A 15,593-nucleotide genomic window follows, 5' to 3' on the forward strand; every position below is an offset into this window, starting at 1 on the left:
GGTCTAACTGGGGACAAATGTCAAATGGCTTATGTGACGACCCATCAAGCTAAGCTTTCTCTGAAAAACCATTTAGTGACTTGTGTGTCAAAACAAACTACTTGATGGAAAGAATCTGACCAGTAATAACTGGTCATCTATGCTGCACCACATTTTTCCATGGTGTGTAATTCAGAGAAATGAATCTTTATGTATTGACATGTAGAAATCTGTAAATGTTATTTCAAAAGATATATGTATACACACACCATGTAGCAGAATATTTCCACCTACAATATTTTGCATGACATTTGCATTGAAGTTAAGAGAACTGAGGAAAGCACATGCATGGCCAAATGCGAAGTACAGGCTAAGTCCGTCACTGACACCTCCTGGAGACTTAGGAGCACTGTCCTTTGGAGTCTCCACACTGCCCAGAAGAGCTGAAGGAGCAGTGGGATTAGAAAGAGGGGACGGATGAAGTCTGGAGCGAGTGACAGAGAGGAACCAGCTACCATTCTCAGTGATCTAAAGCATTTCATCTAATTCTCAAGTATTTGTAAAGTACAGCTGTATGTCAATAACCCATAACTATAGCGCATGCTCTGCTGTTTCTTTGCCATCACCCACCACTGGGTCAACTCCTTGTAAATAAACTCCTGAACTGCAGGCACTGGCCTCTGCCATTTGTAAGTTTCAGAAAAATGTCACATTAGTATTTACAGACTTCCATTGTTTTGCATAGTGCATATATTAAATTTAATTTTAGAAAAATTTTATTTGCGCATTTTCTAAAATTTAATTTTAGAAAATGCGCAAATAAATATTTTCTCTTAGAAAACTATTTTCCTAGAAAACATTTTGTCTTAAGTCATAATAATTCCGGCTCACATTTGTATGAGTGATGACTATGTTAAGGGCTTTACGTGTAGCATTTCATGTAATTCTGAGCTCTTTAAAGGTATGTGCCCATTTGACAGGTGAGAAGCTGCAGGTTAGAGATGCTAGTTATTTTTCTAAAGCACACAGAGTAAGTGGTGGAATTGGGTTCAATTTCAGGCAAGCTGACTCGTATTCTTAATCAGTTTTATAGTGCCTTCTTATAAAAGGTATATAAATGTAGTAAACCTTGTCTGGCCAGTGTGGCTCAGTGATTGAGTGTTGAACCATGAATCAAGAGGTCAGGGCATATGCCCAGTTATATGAGCTTGGTTCCCAGTAGGAGGCATGTAGGAGGTAGCCAATCGATGATGTTTCTCTCTTATCATTAATATTTCTATCTCTCCCTTCATCTCTCTAAAATTCAATAAAAATATATTTTTAAAATCTTTAAATCTGTAAAGTATTGGGAAAGTTATTAGTAGAATATTACAAATAATTCTAAAATAAATACTCAAGCTGAAAATTATAGTAAAAAATCAAAATAGACTACTGTAACAGTACAGAGATCTGAACAGGCAACTCCAACTTAGTTCACCTGACACATAACTCATCATTGTATTCCTCTCCCTCCTCAACCTCTGTCTTCTCCTTCATCTGGGAGTGAAGTTAAAGGCTCTTAGCCCTTACACCCTCCCTCTCCTGTCTCCAATCCTTGAATGTCAAGATATATCACTGTCTGAGTTGTAAGTTATCCTTCCCTCTGAAACTCTACCACCAAAGACCTTATCTTACCCGCCTCTCACTCCACCAGTTTTCTAACCTGCCTCCGGGCTGCTATCCTATACAGGCCCATTCTGCTGCCAGACAGATCTTTCTAAAAGGTAAATTTGGCAATTCTGTCCTGCGTTGCTCATATGATGAACACTTTAGAATGGCATCTAAAATCCTGTCTGGTGTGACTCATTTATGGATACTTCCCCATATGCAGTTCTAGTTTTAGTCTTTCCTAACTGCACCCTATGAAGTCATGTTCTCCTCACAAGACAAAAATGCTCAGCCTCTTCCTGGGTATGGGGAACTCCTTCAAAAACCTCTATCAAGTATCTCTTCTTGCTGGACCCCCATCCTGTCTGCCATGAAGCACAGATAGCCATTCTTCTGAACTCCCAGTAAAACTACCTTCATGACCTTCATACCTTCCTCTGCAAATCATTCAGATTCACATGCCTTTTATTTACAGGACTAAGTTCTATATGACACGATGAGTTCCTTGAGGTATATTTCAAGTTAGCACCAGCACCACACAATAAGTGCTAAATTAAATGGAAATGTTTCCCATAAACTTAAAATAATTGGTTTTATGTATTTTTCTACATATTGTAATTAATGTCAAGATTGACAACATAAAATTAATTTTTTCTTATTACAAAAGTAATCTGAATTTGTCTTTGAAAAGCTAGAAAATAAAAACATAGCAAAATGAAGAAAATAATGATACCCATAATTTCATAGCCCCGGAACAATTGAATTACAGCTTTCCAATTTTATTTCCATGCACATATAAAATATAAGCACATTCATTTTATAATAAGAATATTTTCATATGTGTATTCTGCTATAACCTTTTTTCTATGTCAATAAATACCATATGTATCTCTAAAGAGTGATTTAAAGTGGCTGTTGTATCATTCCATTGTATGGACATATTGTACAATTATCCATTGAATTATTTTTAAGCATTTAAACTTACAGAGTTTGTCAGTATCATAAATAAATATTGCAAAAAAAAGCTTTACAGCAATATCTATGTATATCTTTAATTACTCTCTATTTGTGACGACATAAATAGACCTAGAAGATATTATGCTAAGTGAAATAAGTATGACAGAGAAAGACAAATACTGTAATGATTTCACTTATATGTGGAATATAAAAAAATAAAACAAATGACCAAAAAAGATAACAGAAACAACACACAGACACAGAGAAAAAACTGATGGTTACAAATGGGAGGGGGCTGAGGTCTGGGGGGAAAAGGCAAAGGGGGTTAAGTACAAACTGTCAGTTATAGAATAAATCACGGGGATGTAATGTACAGCACAGGGACTATAGTCCATAAGATCACAGTAACTATGTCTGGTGTTAGATGGTTACTAGATTTACTCTGCAATATGATGTTAGTTTCACGTGTACAACATGGTGATTAGACAATTATATACCTGCAAACTAATGTAATATTGTATGTTAACTATAAATTTAATTTTTTTTTAAAATGTCACAATCCAAATCCTTCTTACCATTTTTAAAAAACCATATTAAGAAAGTCTAAGCTCATGCCGAGACCAGTTTGGCTCAGTGGTAGAGCGTCGGTCTGCGAACTGAAAGGTCCCAGGTTCGATTCTGGTCAGGGGCATGTATGTTGGTTGCGGGCACATCCCCGGTAGGGGGTGTGCAAGAGGCAGCTGGTCGGTGTTTCTCTCTCATCGACGTTTCTATATAGCTCTCTATCTCTCTCCCTTCCTCTCGGTAAAAAATCAATAAAATATATTTAAAAAAAAAAAAAGAAAGTCTAAGGTCAGAATTCTTTTTAGACTTTAGATTTAAACCTTAATTATCCCTCAGTTGTAGCCCCTTTCACACTTGTAATATCACTTTGAACTCTAACTTCTCCTCAGGGGAAGAGATAAATAAAATTTAAATTTAAAAATCATTAATCAATTTTCATATTTCCATATTGGATTTATTCCAAAATCAAGTAAGTCAGGCCAATAAAATAATTCCTCCTATAACTGCTATAGCATTGTGCATTTGTTGAAAACCCCCTTGGAACTATCACAGCCCCATAGAATTCATCTCCATATAAAAGAGTGACACTGCTTAACTATATGCCTTCACCATCAATCTTTCACCCAATCCCCTGCCTGCTAATATACTGAGCAAGTGAATCTCTATTTTTAATGTGCATGAAAGTCTCCAGAGAATGCTGTTAAAGAATGGATTCTTAGTCAGTGGGCTAGCAGGCGTGGGACCTGAGGTTCTGCACTGCCACCAAGCTTCCAGGGGAGGCAGTGCTGTTGGTCTATGGACCACACTTTGAGTAGCAAGGGACACAGAAATGCCTTTTAAACAAAACTGCCTACAATTACCATTGTTTCTCGTTCTCCTTTAGTAAAACTCTGCCTCGTTGCTTTCTGATTTTACTTGCCACTCTTCACTTTAGACTCGGTGTCATTTTGCAGGTCAAGCTACAGCTACTGGCAACCACAGCTAATCATTTCAGCTGCAGGTGTAAAGTAACAAGTCCTAGTGATCCCTCATCATACATTGGGGTACATGACTCATTCCAGAGATTCTGCCTGTTATTCCTTCCTGGATTCACCAGGCTGACAATGAAAGATACCTCCTCTCTTCATCCTAAGTGAACTGTGCATTAATAGCTTTGAAATAAGTTTAAAATTAAAAGGTGAAATAAAATACTAAATCATCAAATACTAGGGTTCCCAAATTATAGACCGAAACATTTGGTTATTAGAAATATGATAGTGGCAGGCCCAGCAACATGGAATTTGCCTGAAAACTCTATCATTACCTTGCAAAATGGGTAGAAAAAGAAAGCATATTAAAACAGAGAAAGGAAAAAAAAGAGGAAGTAAAAGTAGTGGTGGACCAACCAAGAAGCGTTGGAAACAAGATGAGCTGGATCTCCTGGAAATCATTTGAAGCTGAAAGTTGACTACTTTCTTTTGGGTTTTGTATAAACATCAGGGATTCATTAACATGTGTTTATTTTTGCTTCAATTACTTTATCGTTATATATCAGTGGCTCACAGAATCGCTTGCAGAGCTTATGAAAACAGATTCCTGGACCTGCTTACAGTTTCTGATTCAGTAGGGGCCAAGGAATCTGCATTTCTAACCACAACCTTCAATATGCTGCTAGTCCAGAAGCTGTACTCAAGGACCACAGTATATGCCATTTTGAAGAACAACTTCTGTGTATTTTTCTTTTACTTAAAATAAGCAATTGTTATTTTTAAAATATCTGTGCTTTAATTTCAATGATACTGCACATTTTCCATGTGAATTTTTTTTAATCCAACGTTATTTTTTCCATTGATTTTAGAGAGAGTGGGAGGGAGGTGGGGAGGAAAAAGAGAAAGAGAGAGAGAGAGAGAGAGAGAGAGAGAGAGAGAGAGAGAGAGAGAGAAAGTAAAAGGGCTACATCAATTAGTTTCCTACACATACCCCCGATGGAGCCAGGAACCTGCAACCCAAGTGCATGCCCTTGACAGGGAATTGAACCCAAGACCATTTGCTGTACAGGTTGATGCTCTAACTACTGAGGCACACCAGCCAGGGCTTTAATGTAAATTTTCAAGTCACATTTTTACAGTATGGCGATTATAACTTTTAAGCTAGTACAAAATACAAGTGAAAAAAGCTTACAGTGTGGTTTTGTTTAAGTGATACACAGTGGTGGTGAAAAACTTTCGAGAGATTGGGGTTCCTAAAAATAAATGAGGGCAGGAAGATAATCAGCAGAGAGCTGAGAGGTTCCCCAATGAAAATTATTGTTTTGTCCTTTCCCGTAAATTCTTAATGTCTTCAGCTGCAGAACAGCTCATTTCTGAGGTTCTTTTTGGCCTCATGAGTTAATCACACCAGGAGGAGTCACTTTAACTCACATGCCTTTAGGAGTAATGATACGTTTAAATGATTAAACAATCAGAAAAAAAATGCATATCTCTCTAATGAAAGCAGTTAGCACACAGACCCATGGTTTATATGAGTATCACAAGTCATTTGTAAATAACATGTTCATTCCAGATATGTATAGAGTTCTGTCATGCCCTGTGAAATAAATTATATTTTATTGGTGCCCGGGTGTTTCATAACTTTTATTTATTTGCTGCAAGAGTGGAGAATTAAGATAGAGTAGTTTATTTCACCAAAAGACTGACAAATGGCTCATTAGACACTTATGGAGCTGGAGCTAATTGTTCGATTTTTTTTGTTGTTGTTGTATTAATTGTCACTGCTTGCTTATCGTGCCTGGTGGTCATCGGTGCCCATTTCTCACACTATCCCTCAGACTACCCTTGAAAATAACACTTTTTTAAAAAAAAGATTAGGAAACAGAACTTAAAATGTAATTTGGGTTGGAGGAGTGCATGGGGGAGGGATGACAAAGGATTAAAGTGATGGCCTTTCCCCACTGGGCCCCCAATAACCATCAATCCCAAACAGCAGTCACTTCACATCACCTAACAGCTTGAGTCACAGAGAGTCAAAGAGCTGCTTTTTGTTATTCAGATTAAATATCATTTACATTGATACTTTTTTTTTATTTTGCCAGAGACATAAGGTCAGAATTGATTGAATATGTACTACCTGCATATAATGATTTCTCGTTTTTTACAATCATGTGCTAACGCTGCACAGTAATGGCCTATGGATGAAGAGACAGATGTACTACCATCATTCGCTACACATTTGCATTAACAAATCATCATTTAATTGAAGCCCATCCAACAAGTTTATGCTACTTAAATAAAGTTCCTTTCAATAAAAGATGCCACGATGACACATGGTTGCTAACTACGAGGAATAATTTTTTTCAAAAAATTATATTTATGTCAAAGGCTTAGGTGTGCATCACACAACCATTTATTAATTTTAATTTTGCTTGGAATAAACAACCTGACAAATGGCATTTCAATCCAGGCTACTATGGAGCAGGATCATTCCCTTTTAAAGAGAACAGTAACACCACAGTCTCTGCACGGTGGGTTTCACCTCCTATCCTCTTCCCAAACGTATTAAAGAGCTGACTTACATAAAAGCTATGTAATAGGCATATATTATTAATTATGTCAAAGCTTTAACATTAATATAAACCTAAAATCCTGCACCTATCAGGGAGAACTATTATCTTTAAAATATTTAGTTTCCTGTGTGAATAGTTAGAAAATTACAGAATAGACTCAAAATTTCTATGCTTCTTTTAAAAAAGCAGGGGAGGGTTGCTGTGCAAATACTGATTCTCATCTTGGTTTCACAAACATGTTTGTCACTTATGCCTCTTTTAGGAACATTCTGATTGCATTTACAACATTACCTAGTGCTTATCTTTAGTAGGGAGAAAACAAAAGGAGAATGGGGTGGGGGGTGAGGGGGAAGGACACACAACCCATAACTAGCATTACCTCTCACTTACAAAATGTCTCACTGTCTTAAAATCAGGAGTGCTTAAATAGGGTAAGGACATTTTCTCCCACTCCTTTCCAAGTCCTTATGTGCAAGTGGTGTTTCTTTGTTTATGCTAAAGGTAAGGACACGCACTTAAAGTCAAGTTCTACCTATTGACAGCCTAAATGCAGAGTGTACTTTGTGGACAGATAAAGTATACACACATCTATTCACATATATGTACAGACCTACAGGAGAGAGTGAAAGGTGTTATGAGGGCATTATTCTGACAGCTTTTAAGCTGACAAAACATTGTCCTTAATGCATGTTTTATTTTCTCCAAATAAAAATTACCTTTTATTTCCCCTGGGTTTATGTACCTTAACGATATGTAAAATGTTTTATTTAAACTGGCAACTGAAATCTCTGAATTGTTCAAATAAACCTTCTAATTGTTTTCTTAATTGCATTATTTTAAAATGAGAGCAAGACTAGAGAAAAATAGGAAGAAAAATTTTAATCTATACCTCAGTAGGTTGCTTAGGGTTCCTTTTACAGTTTCTTTTACTGTAGAGACAGGTGAAATTTCACCTTAGTATAGGATTCCAACTAAATTATGGCATACAGAAATGTGTCATAAATCAACTTCAAATGCTGGACAAAAGATAAATAACAGAAGATTTATATTCTGACATACAGAACACTCTCTAACTACAATACAATGAAAAGAAAAAAAACCCTACTGTGCTACTCCGGCGCTGCTGCTTCTTGCCCTTTTTTATATGCTAACTCAGAATGGTAATTATGAATCCTGCAAGTTGACTTCTGTTTTCCAGAACTATGAGTTGTACGTAAAAGGTGCTTTTTCATGGAAACAATTACCATTAATCAAAACACTGAGTGCTAATACCACTCAAGTCCAACCCACCGCTGTGCCCAGCAATATATCAACCTGTCTGTTGTCAAACACACTAAACAAACTTAAACAGACTGTTTTCACTACAAATAACAGGAAAAAAATGCTTGCTAAGTAATTTCTAAATTCAAATTGCTATCTCCGTAATCCATTCTGTCACTGGGTTTTAATTTTAAGTATCAATCACCGTCCAACACAGACAGATCACTATTCGGCTCTGAAAGAAAGAGAAGCAGTGGCACTGATGAATGGAGCTGCCTGCAGAAGACGTGGTGGGACAACGGATTCTGCTAACCTCTGATAATTTAGTACAGGAGAACACGCAACATGTAATACATTTCACTTTTTTAGGGGTTTGTAATGCTTCACTTTCCAGGATGGACTATTAGCATAAGAAAAGAACGTCTGATTGTACATTTCACTTTTTTAGGGGTTTGTAATGCTTCATTTCCCAGCAGGGATGATTAGCATAAGAAAAGAACATTTGATGGCTCTACAGGAGTCAGAAATAACAAAACTATTTCATATACCAAGTATGCAAGGCCCATAACTCTATTATTTTCTATTTACTTTAATTTTGAAATCAGTCTTCGAGAAAATTACATGAGAAGTTTTCTATGAAGATGAAAACCACTTCACCTCTGTTCACATAAGCATCAGACATGTATATCACTAGCAAGTTCAATACACAACTATCTGTATGCAAAGCTGTCATTCATAACTGTAGTAATTAAGTAACTGCCTTGAAAAACCTTTGCTTTTATCACTATACCTTATACTTTCCCTATTTTACTCTAATTCTCCTCCTTTGGTCATTCAACCAAAAGGTAAGACCCTCATCCCAGAGACAAAGGCCAACTATTTTATAAATCAGGAAGTCAGCTCTCTTTACTAATTTCTAATCAGTGGAGATGTCAAAGTATTTGCTAAAAGACGACGAGAAAGGGGTTGGGAACAGGGGAGTTTAGCAAACAGATCAGGCATTTACTACCAGCAAGCTCCATTATGGATTTCTGAGCTTTGTAAGCCAAGCTCCCCCAAGTGTAATTACATTTTTATTTATAATGGGTTTGTGACTGCTAACTTCATGTTGTCGATGCCTGTTTCCCCCACACATGCTCATACACACGATGTGAAATAGCATTCTGTATTTACTACTAGACAGAACACACTGATGATGATTCCTTTCACTTACAAATCAAATTGAACATTAATGAAAATATATTCATAACACAAAAAAAGCCAAGGCATGCAGGGGCTGAGACAGACCATGTGCATAATTAACAGATCACTCTTTCACATAATCAAATTATTTTTCACAGCTTTATGTAGCAGGAAGGCCACTACAAATCCTGTATAGAAGGATATAAGGATGCTACACATAGCAGACTACAATTTCAGTGCTAGCGATAGCCACGATTAGTGCAAATGTAACTAGGAAAAAGGTCTGAAGTCCACCCAAAGACCAATGTGTTCTTATTCAGTTGAGCAGTTTGTTCATTCACAAACCTGTCCTCCTGATAGAATTTATCACCTTTGTTTTATCATTAATCACTCTTCTTCTCATTTAGGTAGAAACCTCTGTATACTTTACACCTACTTTTAAATGCTTAATACCAGTAACCACAGGAGAATCTCTTCTCCCCTTGAAAAACTGCAAATAAAGATGTCAGCTATTGAGTATATTTGTGGCAACTCCAGCAGCTGCTGTTAAATACCAGCTGGTCTAGCTGATTAAAATTACCTCCGAGTTGGTATTATAAAGATGCCTGGGCAACGTTGCTGTATTAATGGATTATTGAGTGAGCGATGAAAACCTTGGCCAGCTGATGCGTTTTATTACAGATAGGCTTTATGATGTGTAATCACTGTAATTTTTACAACTAGAGAAAATATGAAAAAAAAGGAGTCAAAAAATTCCCATAGAAACGGATTTAACTAGATTATTCCTACCATTCTGTTTCCTAGAAGGAATCAAAGTACATAATTACTGTGTTAAATATCCAGGTACAGACCTATATACACAATTTATCCCTCTATCTATGTGGGTATGTTACCATCAATACAGACAAGCAGAGCATGCACATGGACATATGCAGCATGCATACAATTTGTGTGAATAGATATTTACTATGTCATTGCCTGCCAAGCCATGCAATTGGCTACAATGAGATCACATGACCTAAAGTAGTGTTGAGCTGTTCACCAGCTGGGCAATAGCTGAAAATCCGAATCTGGCCAACTGGACTGTGGTTTGCAGTCCAAAGGACAGGATCATTTCTCTCCCTTTACCACTTCCCTTTGGCTGTTTTCTGATAAGCCAAGGTTTTTATAGAACTCTACCAAATTGTCCCCAGACCCTGTAACCTCCAGCTTATGTTCGAAAGAAGGCATGGCAGTTCATAGCCTCAGCTGGTTCCGTGGCTGCTGCAGAGGCCAGGACCCTAATCTATCAGCTTCCAAGGTCCTTTAAATGCACTGTCCATTAATGGTGCTGAAGGCTCCTGAATGCTCCGAACTGTTTTAAGAATAAGCACGAACTTGCTGCAGGTTGTGGCCAATTACAATGGATCAAGTAGAGGATAAAATTCATTCAGATATGTCTCTGGGTGAATTAGGATCTTGTAGGAAAAGACAGCCATCTCATACTGGATTCTCTTTTAGATAATCCTCAGTTTACAGTTGCATTTAAGAACATAATGTTTATCATCAAGTAATATCAAGTGTGTTGTTTGGGTTTTGCTGTATAATACTTAGCATCCATTTTTTACACACACAGAGTAAAATACATCCACCTTGTGACTGGAAAGCAATGAAACTTATTTTTATTTAACAAAGGTACCAAAATGTCTCTGTGAAATTATTCTTTCAGAGCCAGAGGCTTGGTCGGCTTTTTGTATACCTCTCATAGAAGCCCAGAGGTGTGCTCTGAGTATGAGTTTTATTCATGTAAGTAACTAACACTTCTAATTAGAGCCACATGTGATGAACAACCTGAGAAATGAGGTTAGGCAATACTTTGAGATCAAACGTGTTTTTTTTTTTTTAATTATTTTATTATACCATCATGACATAGGTTGCTAATGAAGATAATTTCAAAAAGGAAATAAATTCCAGAAGTATTTTGAGTAATAATGTTTCATTAAAATAGATGTCTAACTTATTAAAGTGACCATGCTTTTGAAGAACCACAATCATTTTCAAGATAAAAACACTTGTATATTGGCTTAAAGAACTAATCATTGTTGGTTAAAGCATTTGGTTTGATCATGTTTTCATGGAAATGAATGTAGTCATTTGTGTGCAAATTTGATATGGCTTTTATTTGCCATTTTGTCCAATCTCTCATTCATAAGGCAACCATCCATAAAATTTCTGATAGCTAGTTTGCAGTCCAAGGGACAGGACCATTTCTCTCCCTTTACCATTTCCCTTTAGTTGATTTCTGATAAACTAAGCTGGGGACTGCTGAGCCTCTGTTGAAACATTGGGGTGAAGGTAGAGGATTTTTCCACTTGCTGATTCAAAATCTGCATTCCCACAAAAATTATTTCGACTGGTTCTTCTCTAGCCTTCTATGGATGCTACTCCATGTTCTATTAATACTACTCAAATACCCAAGTGATGTAACATAGAGCACACTGCTTGACATCAGTAGGTGTTTAATAAAGCAAATGCTGAAGGAATGATGGCTTAAAGCAGTTCTATTTTTAAAACTATTAAACTGAAAAATTCAATCATCCTACATTAATGAAATCAAGTAAAGGATATAAACTTTAAAAGCTAAGAGAAAATGACATACACAGCTTAATCAAATTTCCTTAATGTGAAAATTTATAAATCTAATAGCTAGGCAAAGAGACAAACTTCTGACCAAGAACTGATCAAACCACCTCACATTTACTACTGTTTTAAAACTGAATTTTCCACAGAAACATAGGAGAGAAAACTCATATTAGGATCTGGTTTACCCTGATTTGTCACTGTTGTTCTAAATACTAAAAAATAGGACACCCTCCTGTTTAGAGCTGATCAAGGTACAGAAAGACAGCTACATATTGATGGGCTACACCAAAGCAAAAGGCAATTGGTATATGGGGGTTCAGGACTCGAGAAAGAACCATTTCCCATTAATTTATAGTGGAGAGGTATATGAAATATGCCATGGAATTAGCTGCCTGTGATGGTATCAAACTCACCAACATGAGATTTGCTAAGTTGAAATATTCAATTATTTAATGTGGATATTAAAGAAATCAGATTGAAGCATTTCAGAAGTAGGTAAAAGAGTGACCTTCCAGATCCTAAAAAGCTGGGTTTCTGTGCAGGGCGAATGACAAAGCCCTATAGCCTGGTGTCAGATACCTCACTCCACCTGGTCACAATATATTCATCCATATCATTGAACATGGCAGTTACATAAAACTAAAATTCAAGCCTAAATGTAATATCATTCAGTCTACAAATTTTTCATTTTGAGAAAAACAATATAATAGGAAAATGGTGAAGTAAAAATATTCAGTCAAAAGTTTTTATCGAATCTGGTAATTTGATAGGAGAGAAAATGCAGCTCCATCTTGTCCAAACTGTTCGGGTAAGTACATGATAGTTCCACATAAAAAACCTCCCTTCCTAAGGACTTATCTATTTTTTTAAAGTTCTAATATATTGTCAGATATTAAGGTAAATACATTTGATAATACTGCAGATGTTAAAAAAAAAGTTATTTCATAATAAGTATTCTTGCCATGTCCTTCATTTTCCGTAATTTTTCAAAGATTACTGACAATAGTTCAAATATATCTTTAAGGTGTTTCAGTTTTGTGGTGAAGTGTCATATGTAAAAGCTATGAGCACAGAGCCTGGCACATAGAATAGAATGGAGATATGAAATGAAATAGAGCTGAACCAGTTAGTTCTTGCTCTTAACTCTTATAAATCTACACATTGGGAAATGATAGTAATTCATAATTAGGTAGAGCTGCAATGTAAACTTTTAATACTTACAACCCATATATTTGTGGTGCAATTTCTAGTCTGTTCAAGTGCATGTAGAGCTCAATATCATGCTTCTTCAGTAGATGATCCTGGATTTGGTTGACTTTAGAAACAATAGCAATTGTTGGCCCTAAGTCCTGTGGTCTAGCAAAGGGGATGGGGGTCAACAGTGTTTCTTTCCCCTAAAAACAAGAAAAATACAACAAGTATTATATTTCAATTTGAAATTAACAAATATGTGGACATCATTCTTGAATACATTTATCTATTGGAGTTTAAATAAGAACCAATAACTAGTCTAAATAGAATCAATAATCATCTAATGACAAATGCTTATAATGAGGAGTCATATGCTGATTATCATATAGACTGAAGATTGTGAACATAAAGGCCGAAAATGTCTTCTAAAATACTTTCTACCTGTATTCTCTTGACCAATTTATCTTGTGATGTTATGCACTACAAGATAATTCTGGCTAGAGGTAGTGGTGGTCAGTAGTCTATCTGTCCACAGGCAGTTTATCTAATCAGTAATAGTACCTAAAAGACACTCTAATGAAAACTTATTTCTTGTGGCATAAAACTGGAATATGAAAAAAAGCAAATGAAAACTTTTAATTTGAGCTCTCAAAGCTATAAAAAAGTCAGAAAATAAAGGAAACTAAAACTAGAAAATAAGATGTTCTTTAACTGTACTTTATCAATTTAAATATGTAAGTAGACAACATTTAAAAACTCTCTAGACTAAAATATAGCTGACTTAAAAAAACACACAAGACAAGTTATATGGACCAACTATATCTTCTCCCATGTTCTACAGTAAGAAAGATACAACTAACTCCTTGTAATGCTTTCTTGAAAATTTCAACTACCCTCTCAAATCTGATATTGTCCTTGATTTTACCCCTCTCTAAAATGGGATTTATAGCAGCACCCATGACTGTCTGCCTATCATTCATCCTTAGTCTACTGCTGTAGCTCAAATTTATGTTTCTGCTTCACAAATACTGCTTTTTCACATAGTTCTTGTCTTAGTTTTATTCTCTATTTTACACACAATTCCCTGGACAATCTCAGTCATTCACAGTGTTTCAACCAAAACCCTTTCTAAAGATTTTCTAATATGTATTCATAACCTAGAACTCTCGAGTGTTTCCCCCATACATTCAAATCTTGGCAAGAAATCTTGGCAAGTAGGCCCACAACTAAGTTTATTATCTTCTGCTCAAACACACGTTTATCCTTTCCCCATGTATACCTCAACCCATCACCCAATAAGAACACCCACTTTACCAATTTTAGTTCTCAGAACTACTGTCTCCTCTTCCTTAGCTGTACTGTTGTATCCTGATTTGGAGCCCTAATTATTTTTCTCATCCTAACTGGTCCCACTGTCCCTAATTTAATCTGCTTTCAAATCCATCTATTGCCCTCCTTAAAATATTTTTACTCAAGAAGAAAAAAACCCACCAAATTATTTAGCCTGATTTCTAAGGCTTTTCATTCATTCGTGAGGCTACAGAATTCTCACTTCTACAGATCCTGGGGATGGCATTCTTTTACCTGAATATCCCCTCCCCAGAGCTCCCAAGTGTATTTAAAAATGAGGGTAAAGTCCTATTTCATTATTGTCTTCTCTACTTCCACAGTCTCCTTTACTACTTCTAGGCTTCGGGAACTGTTGAGATCTCTAAGATTAACATCATCTTTTCATCATTGGACCAGATTCAGGGGCACAAAAATAAGGTAAAAGCTCTTGCCTTTGTAGCTGGGAAGGGAGGACTACAGAGAAAATAACTGAGAATTCTACATGAGAGCATGGCTAATCAGGCTGGTAGAAACCACAGAGGAGAGGAGGAGCCTGTGTCAGTACAACGAAACATTTCCTGGGAGGGGTTCCATCTGTCTCTCCAGGATCATTTCTGGTCTTAAAATGTGTTCCTGTCCGACTGGTGTGGCTAAGCTGGTTGAGCACTGTCCCACGTACCAGAAGGCGACTATTCCAGGCCAGGGCACATGCCAGGGTGGGAGGCCTAATCTCCAGTAGGGGACACGCAGGAGGCAGTCGATCAATGTTTCTCCCTCATGGATGTTCCTCTCTCTCTATATATATATCCCTCTCTCTAAAATCAATAAAAACATATATATTTTTTAAAAAATAAATGCATCCTTTGTACTTCCTGCATGTCTGCCTTAGTGTCTTTAGGTCTGAAGGATATAAATCTGTATCAATTTTTATAATTCAATTGGTTTTTATTCACTTATTTAAACAGGAGAAGAGGAAATCTTTATATTGTGGTCATTTATTATAAAAATAATACATCCAAGACACCTTTTTCTGATTTTGTAATATCTAACATTCTCTTCAAATAATAAGTATTTTAATGCTTAAAATTTTTAATTAAAGATTTAATTTAGAAATTTAATTCTTGTTAAATTTTTTCCTACTGATATTAAATTGAAATAAGTGTTTGGGTTTTCTTGAATGGGTGTTAATTGTAAGATACTATTCACATTCAAAAAGCAGTGGTTATTTTGAAGCCAAATTTTCTTTAAAAACAAGTGATTTAACATTTTATGTATTTTGGTCATGCAGTTTTCCTTTCTTGGAAACCCTGTGCAGCTGAGT

General features: G+C 36.1%; 1 protein-coding gene across 6 annotated transcripts in view; it reads right to left on the reverse strand.

Moving 5' to 3' along the window:
* Window positions 1-15,593, reverse strand: part of TBC1D5 (TBC1 domain family member 5) — a 368,525-nt gene that overhangs the window by 110,651 nt on the left and 242,281 nt on the right. For all 6 annotated transcript variants that reach the window (XM_036431572.2, XM_036431570.2, XM_036431571.2 and 3 more), the window contains one exon: window positions 12,974-13,146. In XM_036431572.2, the coding sequence (XP_036287465.1) occupies window positions 12,974-13,146 (173 nt within the window). The remainder of the gene's footprint in view (window positions 1-12,973; window positions 13,147-15,593) is intronic.

Source organism: Pipistrellus kuhlii, unplaced genomic scaffold (genome assembly GCF_014108245.1).
Source record: "Pipistrellus kuhlii isolate mPipKuh1 unplaced genomic scaffold, mPipKuh1.p scaffold_m20_p_11, whole genome shotgun sequence".
Classification (NCBI taxonomy): domain Eukaryota; kingdom Metazoa; phylum Chordata; class Mammalia; order Chiroptera; family Vespertilionidae; genus Pipistrellus; species Pipistrellus kuhlii.